This window comes from Scyliorhinus canicula, chromosome 14, assembly GCF_902713615.1.
Source record: "Scyliorhinus canicula chromosome 14, sScyCan1.1, whole genome shotgun sequence".
NCBI classification, from domain to species: Eukaryota; Metazoa; Chordata; class Chondrichthyes; order Carcharhiniformes; family Scyliorhinidae; genus Scyliorhinus; species Scyliorhinus canicula.
In genome coordinates, this window is record NC_052159.1 from 5,396,928 (window position 1) to 5,419,933 (window position 23,006).

The 23,006-nt window shown below is 45.8% G+C and overlaps 1 protein-coding gene across 1 annotated transcript in view; it reads left to right on the forward strand.

Moving 5' to 3' along the window:
- Positions 1-23,006, forward strand: part of inppl1a (inositol polyphosphate phosphatase-like 1a) — a 219,207-nt gene that overhangs the window by 101,265 nt on the left and 94,936 nt on the right. Inside the window, exons 2-6 of the mRNA XM_038817686.1 lie at positions 1,044-1,107; positions 6,626-6,776; positions 9,552-9,660; positions 12,947-13,087; positions 22,352-22,442. Of these exons, the coding sequence (XP_038673614.1) occupies positions 1,044-1,107; positions 6,626-6,776; positions 9,552-9,660; positions 12,947-13,087; positions 22,352-22,442 (556 nt within the window). The remainder of the gene's footprint in view (positions 1-1,043; positions 1,108-6,625; positions 6,777-9,551; positions 9,661-12,946; positions 13,088-22,351; positions 22,443-23,006) is intronic.

The following is a 23,006-nucleotide window of genomic DNA, read 5'->3' on the forward strand; positions in this document are numbered from 1 at the left end:
ACACAGACAGTGACCCAGAGCCGGGATCGAACCTGGGACCTCAGCGCCGTGAGGCGGTTGTGCTAACCACTAGGCCACCGTGCTGCCCTTCGAACCCGCATCTTAACCGAAATCGCCAAACCCCTTGACCTACTGTCAAACCCTGAATGGAGAACTTGGCTCACCCAAGGTTTCTGCAGCCAGATCTGGTCCTGCACCTGAACTTGAGTCTCTTGCAGGAACACCACATCAGCCCCCGTACAAGCCGCGTGATGTCAGTGTTCATGCTGAGCGCGTGATGTCAGTGTGCATGCCGAGCGCGGGATGTCAGTGTGCATGCCGAGCGCGGGATGTCAGTGTGCATGCCGAGCGCGGGATGTCAGTGTGCATGATGAGCACATGACCTGCTCTCTGCTGCCATCTCTGGTCGGAAGACTGCATCGTTCCATTTAAAAGCCGGTTACGGTCGGTATTCTCGATTTTAAAGCCGGTCTTGATGAGTTCCTGCAGTGCATCTCTTAGATTGTACACACAGCAACCACTGTGTGTCGGTGGTGGAGGGAGTGAATGTGGAAGGGGTGCCAATCAAGCAAACTGCTTTGTCCTGGTTAGTGTCAGGCTTCTTGAGTGTTGAGCTGCATTCATCCAGGTCATGTATTGTAATTGTTTGTTTACTCAAATGTTTGTAATTGTGCAATCCTTTTTATTATATTTTAATAATTTTCTGCAATTATTTAATGAATTGTAATGACTTGTTTTATTTGTATCGTCATCACAATTCGATACCTTCTGCCATGATTTCTTTTTTGATGAACTAGTTATTTGTCATGGTGGTAGAGGCAAATTTTGACCTGTTGGAATGTTTACACCAGAACCCCCCCCCCCTTCAGGATGAAACATTCTCTTCTGTCTCCACTTGAAACTTACTGAAATTATTTCTGCTTTTAATATGCAAAATAACCAGGAACACTCATTCACGTAACAGGGATGGTGACTGTCCTAATGTTGAACTTTATCCAGCTTAAATAAAAAAGAATGAACAAATCATTTTCTCTCCCTTTCAGATTTCAGAAGCATGTGCACACTTACAGAATATTACCCGATGAAGATGATTTTCTGGCAGTACAGGTAAGAGAAGGCAAACAGACTGATGTGGCTGAATTACAGGTTCTTTGTAGTGATTGTAGGGGAGGCAGTGGTATTGTCGCTTGACGGGTAATCTAGAGACCCAGGATAATGTGGGGACTAGGGGCTTTTCACAGTAACTTCATTGCCGTGTTAAAGTAAGCCTACTTGTGACAATAAAGATGATTATTATGATCTGGGGACCCGGGTTCAAATCCCACCACGGCAGGTGATTGAATTTTAATTCAATAAAATATCTGGAATTAAAAGTCAAACGATGACCACAAAACCATCTGGTTAAAAGCCCACTTGATTCACTAATGTTCTTTAGGGAAGAAAATCTGCCATCCTTACCTGGTCTGTCCTACAGGTGACTCAAGACCGGGTCAACTCATAAATGTCCTCTGAAATGGCCTAGCACGAATTTGTATTCAACCGCTACATAAGCACAAAAAACGAATGAAACTGGACTGATTGCCCAGCATCAAACAAGGCACCGGAAACGACAAGGGCAAACCCAGCCCTGTCGACCCTGCAAGGTCCTCCTTACTAACATCTGGGGGCCTGTGCCAAAGTTGGGAGAGCTGTCTCAAAGACTGGTCAAGCAACAGCCTGACATAGTCATACTCACAGAATCATCCCTTACAGACAATGCCCCAGGCAGCACTACTGTATCACCATTCCTGGGTATGTCCTATCTCACCAGAGAAGTGGCGGCACCGGTGGGGGGGGAGGAAAGAGAGAAACATAATTGACCTCATCCTCACCAATCTCCCTGCTGCAGTTGCATCTGTCCATGACAGTATCGGTAGAAGTGACCACCACTCAATCCTTTTGGAGACAGTCCCATCTTCACATTGAAGATACCCTCCATCGTGTTGTGTGGCACTACCACTGTGCTAACAGACCTAGCAACTAAAGACTGACATCAATGAGGTGCTGTATTCAACCACAATCTGCAATCTCATGGCCTGGCATATCCCCCACTCTACCATTACCACCAAGCCAGGGATCACCCAGGTTCAATGAAAGGAAAATGAAAATCGCTTATTGTCACGAGTAGGCTTCAATGAAGTTACTGTGAAAAGCCCCTAGTCGCCACATTCCGCCGCCTGTCCGGGGAGGCTGGTATGGGAATCAACCGTGCTGCTGGCCTGCTTGGTCTGCTTTAAAAGCCAGCGATTTAGCTGAGTGAGCTAAACCAGCCCTCTGGTTTAGCATGAGCATGCGAGAAGCAACATAATGAGCATGCTAGAAGCAACATCAGGCAGACCGAAAAATGAGGTGTCAACTTGGTGAAGCTACAACACGGGACTACTTGTGAGCCAAACAGCATAAGCAGTAAGTAATAGACAGAGCTAAGAGATTCCACAACGAACACATCAGATCTAAGCTCTCCTGTCCTGCCACATCCAGCCATGAATGGTGGTGGACAATTGGGCAACTCACTGGAGGAGGAGGCTTCACAAATATCCCCATCCTCAATGATGGAGGAGCCCAGCACATATGTGCAAACGACACGGCAATCTTCAACCAGACATGCCGAGTGGATGATCCACCTCGGTCACCTCCAGAGGTCCCCAGCATCACAGATGTCAGTCTTCAGCCAATACGATTTTCTCCTCGTGATATCAATAAATGACAGAAGGGACTGGATACTGCAAAGGCTATGGGCCCTGATAATATTCTGGCAACGGTACTGAAGACGTGCTCCAGAACTTGCCACACACCTAGCCAAGCTGTTCCAGTACAGCTACAACATTGGCATCTACTCGGCAATGTGGAAAATTGCCCAGGTGTGTCCTGGACACAAAAAAAGACAACAAATCTAACCCAGCCAATTACCGCCCTGTCAGTCTACTCTCCATCAGCAAAGTGATGGAAGGGGTCATCAACAGTGCCATCAAGTAGCACTTACTCAGCAATAACCTGCTCACGGATGCTCAATTTGGGTTCCGCCAGGGTCACTCGTCTCCACCATTATTGCAGCCTTGGTTGAAACAAAAAAGAACAAAGAAAAGTGCAGCACAGGAACAGGCCCTTCGGCCCTCCAAGCCTGTGCCCACCATGCTGCCCGTCTAAACTAAAATCTTCTACACTTCCTGGGTCTGTATCCCTCTATTCCCATCCTATTCATGTATTTGTCAAGATGCCCCTTAAATGCCACTTTCGTCACTGCTTCCACCACCTCCTCCAGCAGCGAGTTCCAGGCTACCCTCTGTGGGAAAAACTTACCTCTTACATCCCCTCTAAACCTTGCCCCTCGCATCTTAATTGGACATTCTGAATTCTCCCTCTGTGTACCCAAACAGGCGTCGGAATGTGGCGACTTGGAGATTTTCACAGTAACTTCATTCCAGTGTTAATGCAAGCCTACTTGTGGCAATGAAGGTTATTATTATTATTTCTGATTATTTGCTTTATTCTCCTTCCTGATTTTTTATTGAGGTGTGTTCGATCTGGGTTTGGCGAGATGTTTAGAGAGGGGTAGTGGTAATTTTTGATTGGGTTTAGGTGATATGGGGGGGGTGTTCAGGGTAGTCGCAAGCCGTCGTGCGAGGGCCATCATACTGGTGTAAGAACCAGTAAATTGATGGACGTGGGGAACGAGCTAGAGTGAGGAGGGTAGAGTTTTGAATATTTATTTTTGGTTCAATTTGAGGGGGGGGTCGGGCGGGCGATGGGAGGGTTACGGGGAAGCTGACGTTATCAGTAATGTTGGGGCACGGAAATGTAGAAACAGGTGGCAGCGGATGCCTCATGGGGGGCAAGGGGTGCGACTTGATGACCTGGGTGTTTGGCCCTGCCACAGCATTAATGTGGCTTTTCCAGTTCAGTTTCTGATCAATGGTAACCCCAGGATGTTCATTATGGGAGATTCAGCGATGGTAATGCCAGTGAATGTCAAGTGGCAAATGTTAGATCCTCTCTTGTAGGAGATAGTCATTGCTAGGCACTTGTGTGGTATGAATGTAACTTGCCACTTGTTAGCCCAAGCCTGGATATTGTCCAGGTCTTGCTACATTTGGATGTGGACAGCTTCATTATCTGAGTCGTGAATGCTGCTGAGCATTTGCAGTCATCCGCAAACACCTCCTCTTCTGACCTTATGATGGAAGGCAGGTCGTTAATGAAGTAGCTGCAGATGGTTGGGCTGAGGACTCTACCCTAAGGAACTTCTGTAGTGATGTCCTGGAGTTGAGATGATTGACCTCCAACAACACAACCATCTTCCTTTGTGCCGGGTATGACTCCAACCAGCAGAGAGTTTTCCCCCTGATTCCCATTGACGTTTAGCTTGGGCTCCTTGATGCCATAATCGGTCAAATGCTGCCTTGATGTCAAGGGCAGTCATTCACCTCTCCTCTGGCATTTAGATCTTTTGTCCATGTTTGAACCAAGGCTGTAATGAGGTCAGGAGCAGAGTGACCTTGGTGGAACCCAACTGAGCGTGTGAGAGCAGGTTATTACTGAGTAAGTGCCGTTTGATAACTCTTTGATAACTGTTGATGACTCTTTCCATCCCTTCACTGATGTTGGGGAGTAGACTGATAGGGCAGAAATTGGCCGGGTTGTATTTGTCTTGTTTTTTGTATACAGGACACACTTGGACAATTTTCCACGTTGTCAGGTAGATGCCAGTGTTGTGGCTGTACTGGAACAGCTTGGCTAGGGGTGCGGCCAGTTCTGGAGCACGTCTTCAGTACTGTTGCCGGAATATTGTCTGGGCCTATAGCCTTGCAGTGTCCAGTGTCTTCAGCCGTTTCCTGATATCACATGGAGTGAATCGTATTGGCTGAAGTCTGGCATCTGCGAAGCTGGGGACCTCCGAAGGAGACCAAGATGGATCATCCACTCGGTGCTTCTGGCTAAAGATTGTTGTGAATGCTTCGGCCTTGTCTTTTTGCACAGATGTGTTGGGCTCCCCTATCATTGAGGATGGGAATATTTGTGGAGCCTCCTCCTTCAGTGAGTTGTTTAATTTTCCACCACCATTCATGGCATACTGCAGAGCTTAGATCTGATACATTTGTTGTGGAATCGCTTAGCTCTGTCTATTACTTGTTGCTTGTGCTGTTTGGCACACAAGTAATCCTTCCAGGTGGTGTCTTCAAGCGTCTTCTGCCTTTCCCCTTGTGGTAGTCGGTATTAGGGGTATTACGGTACCCTGGACAATGCTGTAAGACCATTGGTGTGGGAGGTACCTGAGACTGCTGTATCATTGGTGAAGCCTGCCTGCTGGTTCCGCCCAGTAAGGCGGGAGTATAAGAGCCCGTGTCTCCCCAGCAGCTGCATTCCGTACCTGCGCTGCTGGGGGAAACATCTAGTACAATAAAGCCTTCGATTGTCGTCCAATCTCGCTTCTGGAGTCATTGATCGAGCATTACCCCTCCTCGGTGGTAGAGGTCCAGGTTTGGAAAGTGCGATCAAAGAAAGGTTAGGGAGTTGCTGCAGTGCATCCTTTGTATTGTACACATGGCTGCCACTGTGCATCGGTGGTGGAGATTATGAATGCTTACGGTGGTGGATGGGGTGCCACTCAAGTGGGCTCTTTTGTCCTGGATTGTGTTGAAGTGCTTGAGCATTTTTGGAACTTCACTTATCCAGGCAAGCAGAGAATATTCCATCGCACTCCTCCTGACTTGTGCCGTGTCGATTGTGGAGAGGCTTTGGGAGTCAGGAGATGAGTTACTCCGCAGAATTTCCAACCTTGTGAGAACACCATAGCTGGAGATGCACTGAAGGAAAAAGCTAAATAAACACCAGGGAGAAATAAACAGAAGAATATCTAAATGGGAGCAGATGAATTGGGGTGAGAGGAGGCTCAGGTGGTGTATAAACACCAATATAGATCAGTTGGGCTGAATGGCCTGTTCTGGTGCTGTAAAATATGATGTAATCACAAGGATTGCAATGCTTCAAGAAGTCCCACTATGGTCATCTTGGGACACTTTAAAGTGGGCAATAAATGTAGCTGAACCAACAAAGAATATTGGTTCATAGAAACTTGCAGTACAAAAAGGACTCTTTGGCCATTCACCCTGTGCCAGCACACATAAAAGCACTGGGGGACTCTAGACTCATAGAAGCTAGAATCAGCTGTGCTGATGACTTTTAATTTTGCAGGAAAAATACTAAACATTTAGCCGGTGCTTTAGTGATCTGCTTATATTGTATTTGTTGAGAAACTTGCATGAAGGACCAAACTAGGAAGGATGGCTACTTGGCAAGATAGCTGACCATCCTGTGCTTCAGGGAGTGGTGAACAATGTTTCCTCTAGAGCTGTCTGCTGTGCAGCAACAAAGCTGTTCCCGTGCAGGTTGCACACATGTAGGTCCTTTTGAGTCATCGTGCAAAACATATTAAACGTCCTTCGCATGCCGCGTCGTCTGTGCACCAGAAAAAAAAACTAGAGGAGGGGTTGATGGGACCAAGGCAGAATAAAGAATGTGGATGTTGGTTTGGAGTGAAATGGGAGGACAGACATTGATGTTAATCTTGTGATTTCCATTAATCCAGACTTCTCAAGGGGTGCAAGTGAGACGCTTCAAAACACTGACTGAGCTCATCAAATCCTACCTGCAGCCGAACCAAGGTCTGGTCAGTACTCTGCTCTATCCTGTGGAGAGGGAGGACAAGAAGGAGACAGCCGAGGATAAGGATTACTCAGGTAACTTATCTTTGGGAGGTCAGAAGGTTATTTATGAGTACTGATTCCTCAACTGAGTCGAAGATGATGTTTAGAGACTGATAATTGCCTCCCCGGTATGATTTTCTAGCTTTTTCAGACTGACTCTTGTCTAAATAACAAATACTCTACATTTAAATAGCATCATTCTGTGTCTAAAATTTGTCAAGCTCCAGTTATGTGTGACTTCAAATAGGATTGCTGCCTCTCTGCGCCTGCCCGCCCTGGGCTGTCTCCACCCATTGATCCCATTCTAACTGAACTGCTGATTACCCAACTTCCCTTCCTGCTCCCTCCACTGTCTGACGTACATGGTTCCCTTTCCTCCGGCTCTGTCACCCTTCGTTTCAAAACTTCGGTTGTCATTCTTCCTCAAACAAAAAATAACCGCCATATCTCCTTTCAAATGTGCTGCCCTTAGTCAACACGCTGAGGGTGAATCCCTGACTTGCCTTTTCTCTTTCAGACTTTGGGATTTTAAATAAAATTGCAATTACAAAGTTCGCAAATTGTTCTTTGAGTCATTGGTAATTTAGTCATTCTATTAGCACAGGGTTTCCCAAACTGCTAGCCACGGAACTGCTAGTTACCTCCCAATAGCATCTGGGAACCCCAAACCTTTCCATAATGTCGACACCCCTTTTTTTGTTGTGAAATAGTTTGCAAACACAGAAATCAAATGGCGGCAGGGTAGTTAGTACTGCTGCCTCAGCGCCAGGGACCCGGGTTCAATTCCGACCTTGGGTCACTGTCTGTGTTGATTTTCTACTTTCTCCCCGTGTCTGTGTGGGTTTCCTCCGGGTGCTCCGGTTTTCTCCCACAGTCCAATGATGTGCAGGTTAGGTGGATTGGCCATGCTAAAATGCCCCTTAGTGTGGGGTTGCAGGAATAGGTTGGGTATTGGGCCTAGGCAGGGTGGTCTTTTAAAGGGTCGGTGCTGACTGAATGGGCTGAATGGCCTCCTTCTGCACTGTAGGGATTCTATTCTATTCTAAACAAGTCTGTTCTAGCTATATCTATGCATACATCACCAATAAAACATTATCATTGGAATCTGGCGGCTGACCTTCCACTCAGTCTGCTGACCTTCCACTCAGTCTGAGGAGTGATGCTGCCTCCTTTGCGCACGCACTCAACCGCTTGATGTGCCCGGCGTGCAGTCACAAATACATTCACCAGAACAGTAAGGGCGGCACATTGGTTAGCACTGTTGCTTCACAGCGCCATTTGATTTGATTCCCGGCTTGGGTCACTGTCTGTGTGGAGTCTGCACATTCTCCCCGTGTCTATGTGGGTTTCCTCCGGGTGCTCCGGTTCCCTCCCACAAGTCCCGAAAGACGTGCTTGTTAGGTGAATTGGACATTCTGAATTCTCCCTCTGTGTACCCGAACAGGCAACTCGGGGCTTTTCACAGTAACTTCATTGCAGTGTTAATGTAAACCTACTTGTGACACTAATGAAGATTATTATTATTCTTAAAGTCTGTGATGAACAATAATCTCCTCTGACTGAATATTGGGAAGACCGAAGTCATTGTCTCCAGTCCCTGCCATGAACCCCATTTCCTCAGGACAGACTCCATCCCTCATCCTAACGATTGTCTGTTAACATTGTTGGTTTTGTATTTTACCCTGCAGTAGCGCTTCCAACCATCCATTGGCACGATCACCAAGATCGTCTGCTTCCACCTCAGCATCCTTGTCACTTCTGTCCTTCCCTCAACTCATCTGCTCATCCTTTGTTATTTTTAATCTTGACAATTCCAGTGCTCTCTTGGCTGGCCTCCATAAACGTGAACTCGCCCAAACTCTGCAGCTTGTGTCCAAACGGTACAAACTCCTATTTCCCATCGCCCCCTGTGCCCACTGATCAGTTCCCTAGCCAGTGTAGATTTTAAGATTCTCATCCTTGTTTTCAAATCCCTCCGTGGTCTCACCCCTCCTCCTATCTGCAATCTCCTCTCGCCACTCAATCTTCCAAGATCTCCACAAATCCCCCAATTCAGGTTTCTTCTGCATTCCTATTTTTGTTATTTATTTATATTTTTTATTTGTTCATGGGACGTGGGCGTTGCAGGCTGGGCCAAGCATTTATTGCCCATCCTTAATTGACCTTGAGGGGGCAGTTGAGAGTCACCCACATTGCTGTCGGTCTGGCATTACATGTAGGTCAGACCAGGTAAGGATGATAGATTTCCCTCCCTAAAGGACATCACTTAACCAGATAGGCTTTTGCAATGATCGCTAATGGTTTCATGGTCACCATTAGACTTTTTGATTCCAGGTTTTTATTGAATTCAAATTTCACCATCTGCTTTGGCAGGATTTGAACCTGGCCCGCCAGAGCATTACTCTGGGTCTCTGGTTTACTAGTCGAGTGGCCATGCTAAATTGCCCGTAGTGTCCTAATAAAAAAAAGTAAGGTTAAGGGGGGTTGGGTTACGGGTATAGGGTGGATATGTGGGTTTGAGTAGGGTGATCATGGCTCGGCACAACATTGAGGGCCGAAGGGTCTGTTCTGTGCTGTATTGTTCTATGTTCTATGTGTGAAAATACACTACGCCATTGCCTCCCCGTTGCACCAGCATTGGTTGTTGTTCAGCTGCCAGTGTGAAATGCCCTCCATCAATCTCTCCATCTTATTTTACCCCACTTCCCAACTGGGGATGCAGCAGATCCATCCTCAGCCTTGACCTCTGAAGTTCTTGTACAATTGCCCCCAATCAAAGTAGGTGTTTTTTTTTCCTTTCTTTTGCAGATGGAGAAGATGAGAAACCGCCATTGCCCCCTCGCTCTGCATCCACCAGCTTCAGCGGCAGTGCTGGCACTTGCCTTTCACCAGTGGCACAAGACGGAGCAGCAGACAGGTAAATGGAATTGATTTCGTTCAAGATTAGCATGTCAGAGGAGTGGATTTCCACAGTGGGTGTATAATATGACTTTGAGCGTGGAGCAGCGCTCAAATAGTTTTATAATAGTTATAAATCCCAAACAGAACCGTGGGTAAACCTGCATCATACGGACTTCAATAGTTCAAGATGGTTCACCATCATCCTCTTGGGGGCAGTTAGGGACGAGCAATAAATGCTGGTCTAGCCAGCGATGCTTAGACCCCGTGAAAGAATATATATTTTAAAATAAATTTAGAGTACCCAATTCATTTTTTCCAATTAAGGGGCAATTTAGCGCGGCCAATCCACCTAACCTGCACATCTTTGGGTTGTGGGGGCGAAACCCACGCAAACACGGGGAGAATGTGCAAACTCCACACTGACAGTGACCCAGAGACGGGATCGAATCTGGGACCTCGGCGCCGTGAGGTAGCAATACTAACCACTACGCCACCGTGCTGCCTGAAAGAATAAATTAAACCAAGTTTATCTAGCTTTCTCCCAAACGCATAGGTCTTTGTGCGTTCGAGGAGACCTGAAGCTAAAAGGAGAAGAGCAAAACTGAGGTCAGCCTGCAAGTTACACTTACTGTCAGTTAGATAATGGTGCAACGTTGGTGTGACCCTAAAACCCACACAAATGAGGTAAACAAACTTTGTGGATGGCTTCAAACACGTAACATTTAATGTGATTTTCTGAACAGGAACACAGCTTTTGGGTGAAATAGTTCAAAATTATTACAAATGGCAACTGTAATCACTTGACACTTCAGAGTAGTATTGTGGATGATTCAAGCACAGATATTACAGCTGAGAAATAATCTGACCGTTTTCTTATCTCCCCCCCCCCCCCCCCCCCCCCCCCTTCCTTCTGAGAGTTATGCTCAAAGTGAATTCATGGGGTCTTGGATTGAAGTCCCATTGCACAACATTAGGGGATTAGGCCAATCAGCCCCTCGATCCTGATGTACCATCCAATAAAATCATGACTTTTCCTCTTGTAGGAGGGATGAATGACCAGGGGGGCATAGATTTAAGGTAAGGGGCAGGAGGTTTTGAGGGGTTGTGAGGAAAAGTCTTCCACCCAGAGGGTGGTGGGAGTCTGGGATCTCTCTTGGGGCCTCAACTATTTACTGTCTTTATTAATAGCTTAGATGATAGAGCGTCACATGTTTCAAGTTTGCCAATGATACAAACATAGGCAGCAGTGAGCTATAGAGATATTGATGGGTTAAGTAAATGGGAAAAACCGGCAGAGTAATTTCAGTTAGGTAAGTGTGAGGTGATTAATTTTATTGACTGTGGAGTCAGCGTAGATTATCCAGATCTTTTCCTGGGCCCTGAGGTTTGGGTTTATTTGTTGACAGGATGTGGGCTTCATTGGTGAGGCCACCCCTGTTTCCCTTGGAAAAAGTGGTGGTAAGTTACCTTCTTCAATCTCTGCGGTCCATGTGGTGGATGTACAGCCACAGTGCTCTTGGGGAGTGAGTTCCATGATTTTTACCCAGTGACCGTGAAAGAATGGCTGTCGTTCTCAGTCAGGACGGAGTGTGGCTTAGAGGGGTACTTCCAGGTGATCCTGTTCCTGTACATCTGCTGCCATTGTCCTTCCAGGAGCTGAAGTTTAGAAGGTGCTGTTGAATGGGCCTTGGTGAGTTGCTGAAGTGTATCTTGCAGATGGGACACACGGCTGCCACTGGGCATCAGTGGCAGACGGAGTGAATGTTTGTGAATGGGATGCCAATCAAGCGGGATGCTTTGTCCTGGATGGTGTTGAGCTTCTTGAGTGTTGTTGGAGCTGCACTCATCCAGGCAAGTGGAGAGAATTCCATCATACACCTGCGTTGTGCCTTGTAGATGCTGGACAGGCTTTCAGGAGCCAGGAGTTCGTCGCCATTGAAATCGTAGCCTCTGACCTGCGCTTGTAGCCACAATATTCATATGCCTGGTCGAGTTCATTCCTGGTCAATGGTAACCCCCAGGATGTTGATGGGAGATTGATGTTGATGCCATTGAATATCATGTGGGAATGGAGAATTTCTCTTGTTGGATTTGGGTTTATTGTCTTGTGTACCGAGGTACAGTGAAAAGTATTGTTCTGTGTCCAGTCCAGATAGATTGTTCCATACATGAAAAAACATAGGATATATGATAAATACACAATGTAAATACATAGACACAGACATCGGTTGAAGCATACAGAGTGTAGTACGTCTCAGTAGAGAAGATGCGTAGAGAGATCGGCTCAGTCCATAAGAGTCATTCAGGAGTCTGGTAACAGCAGGGAAGAAGCTGTTTTAAAATCTGTTAGTGGGTGTTCTCAGACTTTTGTATCCCCTGCCCAATGGAAGAGGTTGGAAGAGAGAATAACCCGGATAGGAGGGATATTTGATTATGCTTCTCGCTTCCCCAAGGCAGCCAGAGGTGTAGACAGAGTCAATGGATGGGAGGCAGTTTTGTGAGATGGTCTGGGCTGTGTTCACCACGGTCTTGGGCCGAGCAGTTGCCATACCAGGCTGTGATGCAGCTAGATAGATGCTTTCTATGCCGCATCTGTAAAAATTGTCAGTCAGTGTGGGCATGCTGAATTTCCTTCGTTTCCTGAGGAAGTATAGGTGCTGTTCAACATGGCAGCTCATCACCACCTACTCATGGGCAATTGGGGGTGGGCAGAAAATGCTGGCCTAGCCAGCGATGCCTGCATCCTATGAAAGCTTTTCAAAAGCCTAAAAACATTTGATTTTTTAGGAGTGAAATTAGCAAACACTTTTTCACACACAGGGTGGTGAAAGTTTGGAACCCTCTTCTGAAGCGGCAGTTAATGCTCAGCCATTTATTAATTTTAAATCTAAGACTGATTTTTGTTTTTACCAAAATTGTTACTGGATATGGTAGAAAAGAGTTGGATCACAGATCCGCCATGGTCTGATTGATGGGATAGGCTGGAGGGATTAAATGGCTTTTTTTTGCCTGTTTTTGGACTCAGCGGCTCTCGTGTGTTGCAGACTAAGTAATGGGCAGGGCAGAAATGTGCTCATCATGAAGAAGCTGGAATTGCTGTATTTGGGCACCTGTACGAAGGAAGCATCTTAAACCACAATGCTATCTAAACTGCGATGATATTGTCTTACCTACGACTCTGAGACAAGTAGTTCTGAACCCTTTGGTGTTTTTTTCCTGTCCGACTATGAATGGACAGATTTAGGATTCTAATTGTTGAGATTGTTGGTCTTTACATCTTTTTTGTTTCCTTCTCCACACAGTGCAACCAATGGGATGACCACCATGTCCCATGAATATTTGAAGGCGAGCTATGTGTTAGACCTGGAGGCAGTGAAGGCAGGTGCTACCAGCCTCCCGCACCTCAACAAAGCATTGGTGACGTCCTGCAAGCGACTGAACAGGTGACTTTTATCTAATGGAGGCCAGTGAGGCTCGTATTTTCACTCATTAATCTCATTGAAAAGTATAAAATTGTTTAATTGTCGATTGTCGTAAAAAACATCTGGTTCACTAATGTCCCTATAGGGAAGGAAATCTGCCATCCTTGCCCGATCTGGCCTACATGTGACTCCAGACCCAATAAATGCTGGCACAGCCTGCAACGCCCATCCAATGAATTAAAAAAACTTGCATCCAAAGGGGCCTGTTTTCTAAACAAAACGAATATGCTCAAGCTTTGTGCCGCCTTTGAATTACAAGGACATTTCGGAAGCCGACAGTTCCCTGTTGCTTTCTCCTCAGAATGCCTTGGCTAATCAGAGTCGACTTGCCAACCAATCTGCGCTTTTCTCCTGTCGCACAAATTATTGTGATCATTTGAAATTTGGGCTCTCTTGCCTTTTTTTTTCCTGATGAGTGCAAGACCGAAAGCTTCAGCAACCTGTCCCTCTCTTTTCAGCCATTTTCAAGCTCTGTGTCACCAAATGACTTGGTGGATTATAATTGATCTATACCCCCACTCTATTTACCTGCCTATTGTTAGACACTTTTGCCTAAATTTCACATTTATACAGCTCCTTTCATGACCTCTGGATGCCCCAAGGCCAGTGATGTACTGTTCTGCAGTGAATATTGTAATGTAAGAAACATGACATGCAGTTTGCCCAGAGCAAATCTTTACACAGCAACAATTTACATTTGTGTGGCACTTGTAATGCAGTTAATCGTCCCAAGGCACAGGAGATGAAATAATCTTATTGTGATGTTGGCTGACTGACAGAACACCAGGGAGAACACTCTTGCTGCTCTTGGAATCATGCAGTTGGATCTTTAGCATCCATATGAGATGGATATAGGACATTAAAACATTCAGCTTCTTGAGCCTTTTGTACCATTTGGGTAAATCATGGCTGAGAGTAACTCTGCTTCGTTTACCCACCGTGGTTCTGTCAGGACCTGCCTCATTCTATATATATTTTTATATGTACGTACAGATACCCTCCTAGATATTTCTAAATTGTAAAAACTGGATAAAGACCTTTTAAAATGGTGGAGGGTCTTTGGCCCTCAAACAAAAGCAGCTATGTGTGGCGGCATCGAAGAAGCTTGCACCTTGTTATTCTCAAGATGCGAACCCCCCCCCGTGGGTTACACAGAACGGATTCAAAGAGAGCTGTATAAAGCTGTCTGCATTTCCTAACCCAGGTTGGCCAACCAGAATCTAATTGTCTGGCAGGACAAAGGAACCTGTGACCTTCCTTTTGATTCTTAATGGCCGAGCCATTTAACCATCTCTAGGACCCAGACGAGGGCCACACATCCCTGGTTAAAGCCAGATCGGAGAGGTGGGAATCATGTGACGTGGACCCCCAGCTTGCGAAGCTACAAAGTCAATCTGCTGTTTACCATCCCACAAGCAGCCTCGTAGAACAGGAGCTCGGCCCAGGGTGAATACCTAACTGCATCTACACTGCTTCTACCAAAACATCTGTACCACCGCCTACAAAACTGATTCATCTTATCGTGTGAAGTTAACACCATCGGAAAAATGAATGATCCAGACAAAGTTTGTCGCTCACTGACCTCCGTGAAGGAGTACATCATTGGATTTTATTCTGGACTCTGAAATTCACATGAAACAATATTTATTTTCTCTGTGGTCTCTGCACTGTAAATTGTGCTTTTCTCTGTCCCTCTTTTACTGAATGCAAAGGAGGCAATGTTGCAACTGCTGCGAATAACCAAACCCTTATTTGCTGTGGGGTTTCAAATAGAAAGTTGGAACACCACAACTGGGGGGTTTGGAAATATGCCACCACTTGTTAAAAAAAAAGGGAAGCAAAGAAAAACACTTTTTTTTATTTCTGGATGAGTGAGGGAGAAGATTGGTGCTGTTGAATCTAAACCCTCTCCTGTTTGTAATAATCTTTGAGTGTCACAAGCAAGCTTACATTAACACTGCAATGAAGTTACTGTGAAAAGCCCCTAGTCGCCACATTCCGGTGCCTGTTCAGGTACACGGAGAGAGAATTCAGAATGCCCAATTCGCCTAACAAGCACATCTCTCGGGACTGTGGGAGGAAACCGGAGCACCCGGAGGAAACCCACACAGACACGGGGAGAATGTGCAGACTCCGCACAGGCAGTGACACAAGCCGGGAATCGAACTCGGGTTCCTGGCTCTGTGAAGCAACAGTGCTAACCACTGTGATGCTGTGCCGCCCAATTTGGTGGGGAAGGGGGGGGGTGGAAGAGAAGTGTTCCTGATTTTCATTATTGCTTGTTCTGTAATAATAATCGCTTATTGTCACAAGTAGGTTTCAAGGAAGTTACTGTGAAAAGCCCCTAGTCGCCACATTTCGGCACCTGTTCAGGGAGGCCAGTATGGGAATTGAACCCGCGCTGCTGGCCTTGTTCTGCATTACAAGCCAGCTATTTAGCCCACTATGCTAAACCAGCCCCATCTCCTCCCATCAGAAGAGAGATTCTCTCTATTTATCCGAACAACTGTATGAATCTATTTTTTATTGTTTCTCGGCATGAGGACTTCAATGGTAAGGGCAGTATTTATTGGCCATCCTTCATAATACCCCTAAAGGCAGTGGTGAGCTGGATTCTTCAGGCCCTGCAGTCACTCTGGGGTGTTTACTGGAACATTTGACATGACTTTGGAGATGCCTGCAGTGAGCAAGATGGATTTTATGATAATCTGGTAGACTCATTAGTCGCCATTACTGGTGTTAGCTTTTTGTAAATGCAGATTTAATTGATTGATTTACTGGTGTGATTTGAACTCGTGTCTCATAGGAATCATAGAATTTGCAGTGCAGAAGGAGGCTATTCGGCCCATCGAGTCTGCACCGGCTCTTTGAAAGAGCACCCTACCCAAGCCCACATCTCCACCCTATCCACATAACCCAGTAACCCCACCCAACACTAAGGGCAATTTAGCATGGCCAATCCACTTAACCTGCACATCTTTGGACTGTGGGAGGAAACCGGAGCACTCGGAGGAAACCCACGCACACACAGGGAGAACGTGCAGACTCCGCACAGACAGTGACCCAAGCCGGGAATCGAACTTGGGACCCTGGAGCTGTGAAGCAATTGGGCTGCATTGGTCATTGCTTTGGTGATGAGGGCATCCTTTAGCAGTCAAGGCCTCTGGATTGCTCGTCCAATAAGATGATCACTATGATGCCCTTAAACACCTCCGTTAGATCACTCCTTAAACTTCTACATTCAACGGAATACAAGCCTAATTACTACAAACGTAATTTAACCCTTGCAGGCCCAGTATCATTCTAGTGAATTTTTACTGTATTTTCTCCAAGGCAAGGATACCTTTCCTGAAGTCGGGTGGCCAGAGCAGAAACCCAGCAGATGAAGCCTTGGTTTAACATCCCATTTTTGAAGAGGAGAGAGGAATGTGGTGAAAGGGGATTGATGTTGCCATGAGGGCAGTTGTGTGTGTGTGTGTGTGTTGGGGGGGGGGGGGGGGGGGGGGGGGGGGGTCAGCTTATGTTGTAGTGTTTCCTGAGCTCAACTGACATTGGAAGTCTGGTGAGAGCCAATTAAAACATTGCTTCCAGCTTCAACATCAATTCATTAATGGTGCTGCTTGGCCGCTCCACACCAAGAGCTAACTTCAGAGAAGAAAAGTGGCATGTGACGGATTGATTTGCTTCCCATGACTCTTGGTGGAGGAGGCAGTTTTCCCCTTTGCTGCTCCACACTTGTCTGCTGTGTGAAGCCTTAAAACTGCTGGGGTGAGGTGAGGAGAAAAGGCCCAGTGTTTCCTGGTTTCAGCCACAGTCCGGGGAGAGGAAATGATTCATGTGTTGTTGCAGCTGCAGGCAGGTCACGAGGAATACTAACACACAGACGCGCTTCATACAAACCAAACACCTCTCATAGTCCTTGTGATTCTTGGCTCGGGCGGAACTGCGAGCTGGTATCGTGCCTTCTGTCCAACATCCTCTTTACACAAACTACCTTCAATTTCCCCCACTACTCCCCCTTCCCTTCCCCACATTTATTTTCCAACGGGCTCAGAAAGTCCAGTGTATATATAGAAGCTGCAAAGAAGCCATTTGGTCCACCTGATTTATGTCAGCTTCACACAAACCTATTGCCCTCTTCATCTCGACCTATCAGCATCTCCAATTTCTTCCTCCCGTGTGTATATCTAGGTTTCTTTTCCCATAAAATGTGATTTGTGAAGTGAAGAACACAAGAGACAAACTAAAAGGGAGCAAGAGCAGAGGGACCTGGGAGTCTAGGGGCCTAAATAATTGAATGTGGCAAGGCAGGTTAAGAGTCCGCTGAATAAAGCAGATTGCATCTTGGACTTTATCAATAAGAGTGCAAAGTCAAGACAGATATGATTTAAAAATAAATAAATTTAGAGCACCTAATTCTTTTTCCAATTAAGGGGCAATTTAGCATGGCCAATCCACATAACCTGCACATCTTTGGGTTGTGGGGGCGAAACCCACGCAGACACGGGGAGAATGTGAAAACTCCACACGGATAGTGACCCAGAGCCGGGATCAAACCTGGGACCTCGGTGCCGGGTGCTAACCCACTGTGCCACCGTGCTGCCCTAAGACGGCTATGATTAACGTGTATAGAACAATGGTTCAACCGCGACTGGAGTATTGTGTGCAGTTCTGTGCATCACGCCTCGGGAAGGATGTGAAGATATTAGAGAGGGTGCACAGAAGCTTCATGTGAATGGTTCAAGGGATGAGCAGTTTCAGTTATGAGAATAGATTGAGGAAGTTGACAGTTTTCCTTGGAGAAGGGAAAGCTAAGAGGAGATTTGATGGAGGTGTTCAAAATCATTAAGGGTCCGGATAGAGGAGACGGGGGAGAAACTATTTCCATTGGTGGAAGGATTGGTAACCAAGAAACACCAATTTAAGGTGATCGACAAAAGAAGCAATGCCGGCATGAAAAATATTTCTATGCAGGATCTGAAATACACTTATCTGAGAGTGTGGTGGAAACAGTTTCAATTGTGGTTTTCAATAGAGAATTGGATAATCTGCAGTGGAAAAATAATTGCAGGACTATGGAGCAAAGGCTCTTGGTGAGAGATGTACTGGCTGAATGGTCTCCTGTGCTGTTACCATTCTCCGAAATTCACCTCTGCTTTTGCCTCAATTACAACCTGTATGGTAGCAAGTCCCACATTCCAACCAGTCTTTAATAACTAAGTGTCAAATGTTGCCATATCCACCATTGGAACCAGAAAATAGCAGTTTGGAAGCAGCATTCCTGTGTCTGGTGGAACCTATCATGGGAGTGTCCCTTTAAGCTAGGTTTTTGTCTTCTCACATGGCTTAAATGATGCCATTGTGTGGGTGGAGCAGGGCTGTGGCTGTGTGAACTGATTTTTGGTTTCGCTTTCACATTTGGCTGCTGTGTGCTCAGACAGAGAACAGAAGGGTCTGTTCTCTCTATTTTAATTTTAAATGTCTGTTCCAGAAAACAAAAACATTGATTATAGCTACCTGCTTAAAAAGCATAGTTTGCTTCCCGGAAGGGTTTAAACCTGATGAGAAGGGGGCAGAATCTCAGCAAAAGCCAGTCCTTTTCAAGTGAGAATGCAGAGTGCTGGGCCACACCCTTGAAAAGGGGTTTTTGTTTTTGAATTGGAACAGTTAAGGGGGAATTCATAAGTGTTATACATAGATTACTGTATCTATGGGGTATCGTTGTGTCTGTAATTGATAAAAATTCTTGTTAACGAAGTTCTTAGAATAAAGCTTATTTTGATTAAAGTGTCCAGGAAAACTGTTGAATCTCACCTCAAATGCTCTTGTGCTCATTCTAGCCAAATTCAACAAAAGGTTATAGGTCAGGTGAACTCCATAATACACCTTGGAGTTTGTAAACCTTGGTCCATAACTTACCGCACACTTCAGTAATAGTCACATCTTCAAATGACCGGGGTACAAATCGCAATTGGTCCCATTGTGAAACTGAATTGAATAAATCAGGTGATTCAAGGACCAGCTGCCAGATTGCCATAAATACTGAAACGATTTGCTCTCGCCCTGCAGGAATGGGAACTCATTACCCCTATCTGTCCTGGTCTACCTGTGGTCTACTCTGCCGCCGACTCTTTAGCCCTCACGGCAGTTGGGGATGGGTCATAAAATATAGCTGCTGATAAATCCAACAGGATCCGGAGAAACGGCGACCTGCGCTGCACCAAACATGCCGGCGCAAATGCCGCCGATTCTCTGCACTTCGGAGAATCTGGCGGCGTGGCGCGGTTGCGGCGATTCTCCGGCCCGGCGCAGGGCTGGGAGAACACACACCACCCCCCACCCCCCCAATCTCTCATCTTCGCAACATCATCTGAAAACAGTATCAGTTTTCACGTGTAGATCAACACACAATTCTACCTCTTTCACTCCTCCTGCTGTCCCGACATGGTCACTCAGCTTCTCAGACTAGGAACTGGATGAGCAGAAATTTCCCCAATTAAATTTTGGGATTCTAGTTTGTGTTCCAAACTCCATTTCCTAGCCACCAACGCCATCTATCCCCATGGGAACTATTTGTAGCTGAGCAAGATCTGTTTTCACATTTTCATCCTGTTTTTCAAATTCCTCCCCTTCCCCGCTGCACCCACCATCCATGACTTGCTCTCCCCCTCCCCAACTCCATAACCTCCTCCAACCCTCGGACATCAGCCACACAGTGGTTAGCACTGTTGCTTCACAGCACCAAGGGCCCGGGTTTGGGTCACTGTCTGTGCGGAGTCTGCACATTCTCCCCGTGTCTGCTTGGGTTTCCTCCGGGTGCTCCGGTTTCCTCCCACAAGTCCCGAAAGACGTGCTGTTAGGTGAATTGGACATTCTGGTTCGCATACTGGGATCACGATGGGCTGAATGGCCTCTTTCTGTGCTGTAAAACTCGGACACTTCTCAGAGGAAAGCCAGTTCCTGATCGAGATGTTTGCAGCCTGCTTCGTGAAATGGAGTAGTCAGTCATCTCTTCGAACACATCAGAAAAAACATGTGGAGGGACCCTGGATCTTGAAATTTGCAAAGAATACTTTGCGTTTGGTCTTCATCCAGCTTATTTGGAAATGCTCAAGGAATGTCATTACAAACCACTTGTACAGTTCTATTCTATGCTGAGAGCAACTAAGATTATTGAAGAAAAGCATTTTTGATTATTTCTGGAAAGAGAGACGTGTTGCTGAAACTTTTTATCTTGCAGTTGCCTAGCACAAACACAAGAATGCCAAATTTCAAATCATAACAATTTATAGTGGAGGAAATAAAAGTGTGTGGATTGGTTGGCAAATTAACTCTGGCAGAAGTATTGCCGAAACAACGGGAAAGATAGAATTCCCAAGCTTCCGGGCTCCTCAAAAAAGGCACGAGGCTTGAACATGTTCCTTTTGTTTGCAAAGAAATGGTCCTTGCATTTGAATATATGTTGCACCCAAAAAGTGAGCCACGTTATAAGTTCGACTGATTATCTTAAATTGGTCGTTAGTGTAGCTATTAACAGTTTTTAAAATGAATAGTAAAACGCATAAATTGCAGGGTTTCCAGCAAAAAAAAATAGAAATTAAAATTTTGAAAATGTGAACAAATGGTCCCAACATAAGAGATCTGTTTCAGCAAAACAGGCAAACAGGCCCATGATTCCCAGTATCCTAATTTTAACTGGGTGAGCAGCATGATGGGCACCTCTTGGCTGGTTGTTGAAATTCAAATGAGGGGTGGAATTTAAATAAATAGTTAACGTGAGGCATGCATGGGAATATGGGTTCCTTCTCAGCACCAAAATCATCCATCAGAAGATTTGGTGATCACAGGCCCTCTCTGCCCCAGAGAACTGTGAAGACCTGGTCGTTGAGTATGTTCGAGACTGATTGATTCCTACGTATTAAATAATGGGATTAGTGCGGGAAAATGGTGTCGAAGTAGAAGGTCGGCCATTAGACTGGCAGAGTGGGTGTTAAAGGGCTGGATAACCTACTCTTACTTCTATTTCTTATGTTTCCAATGGCCTACCTGCAAAGCTGCACACCCCTTCCAGACCTGGGATGGTTTACCACCTCTTCCTGTAGTTGAGCCTGGTTTTAGAAGTGCAACAAGTTCAACAGTTTGATGATCAGAGGGGAAATGAGAAGCGAAGAGTCACCCTTATGAATAGAACGATCTTTTTCTTAGCAAAGCATTTGTCACTTATGTGCATGTTTGGTGCAGCATAGAGGCGATTACACCCAAGGTGGTTAGCGATTAAAGCAAATTGAAGAGATCGTTTTCCCTTGATATTGAATTCTGTTATAACTTGCCTACAAGGATTTAATACTGAGATGGGATCTCGAGCACTGACATCACGTGCTGTGCTTATTTATTTTCTTGAGAGCAGATTTGACAGTGTGCAAAATCAAATGGGGTCTAGACAAAATCAGTGGAGAAGACTGTTCTGATTGGATGATGGGTAACAACCAGTGGGGACAGATTTAAAGTGATTAACAAAAGGATTGATGATAAATTGAAATGAAATGAAAATCGCTTATTGCCACAAGTCGGCGTCAATGAAGTTACTGTGAAAAACCCCTAGTCGCCACATTCTGGCACCTGTTCGGGGAGGCTGGTACAGGAATTGAACCGTGCTGCTGGCCTGCCTTGATCTGCTTTTAAAGCCAGGGATTTAGCCCAGTGTGCTAAACCAGGCATGCAAAAGCCATTGGAAGGGACAATTTTTGAAGCTGGATTCAACCACCATGTTGTAATTTGCACCCTATGGAATGCTAGTCCAGCAATGTGATCATGACACCACTACATCCATTTAATATGGCTTTGACAAAGGTTCATCTGGACTCGAAACAGTAGGAAGTCTTACAACACCAGGTTAAAGTCCAACAGGTTTGTTTCAAATTACGAGGTTTCGGAGCGCTGCTCCTTCCTCGGGTGAATCACCTGATTAACCTGGTGTTGTAAGACTTCTTACTGTGCTCACCCCAGTCCAATGCCGGCATCGCCACATGGACTCGAAACATTAGCTGTTTTCTCTCCCTACAGGTGTTGCCAGACCTGCTGAGATTTTCCAGCATTTTCTCGTTGGTTTCAGATTCCAGCATCAGGAGTAATTTGCTTTTATCCATTAAATATTACTTGGTGATCACGGTTAAATGTTCTGCCTAACCTGCCTGTTCTTTATACACAATGTCTTTTTCCTTGCAGTGAGGTTGATAAAGTCCTGGCTGGCCTGGAAATATTATCGAAGATATTTGACCAGCAGAGCTCCCCATTGCTGACGCGGCTTATCCAGCAGGTACTGACACTTTCTGTTTTAACATGCGTATGCTCTAATCTTAAACCTGTGATTCTTGTCTTGTTTCCTACCTTGCGATCAGCATGATTGAACCTCCCCATAGGAACACCAGAATTAGGAGCAGGAGTAGGTGGCGTGGCTCCTTGAGCCTGCTGTAAGTTTTAATAAGGTCATGGCTGATTTGATTGTGACCAAATCCCCACATCCTTTCCTGCTCCCCTTCTCCCTTTTTGGTCATAAATCTATCCGGCTCAGTCCTGAGTAAGTTCAAAGCCCCAGCTTCCGCTGCTTTTCGGGGAACAGAATTCCACAGGCTAATGGCTCTCAGAGAAAAATCATTCTCCTCATCTCTGTTTTACATCCCTTCAAGAAAACATAAGAAAAGACAGGAGTAGGCCACACGGCCCATTCAGTATAATAATGGCAGATCTTCACTTTCCCGATCACTCCTTTAATTCCTTGAGACACCCAGAATCTGCCTATTGGTCGTCTTCTGGTACTGGACCAAATCATTTTTGCCTGTTGCTCCTTGGGCTCCTAATCTGATAACATCACTACTTTAAA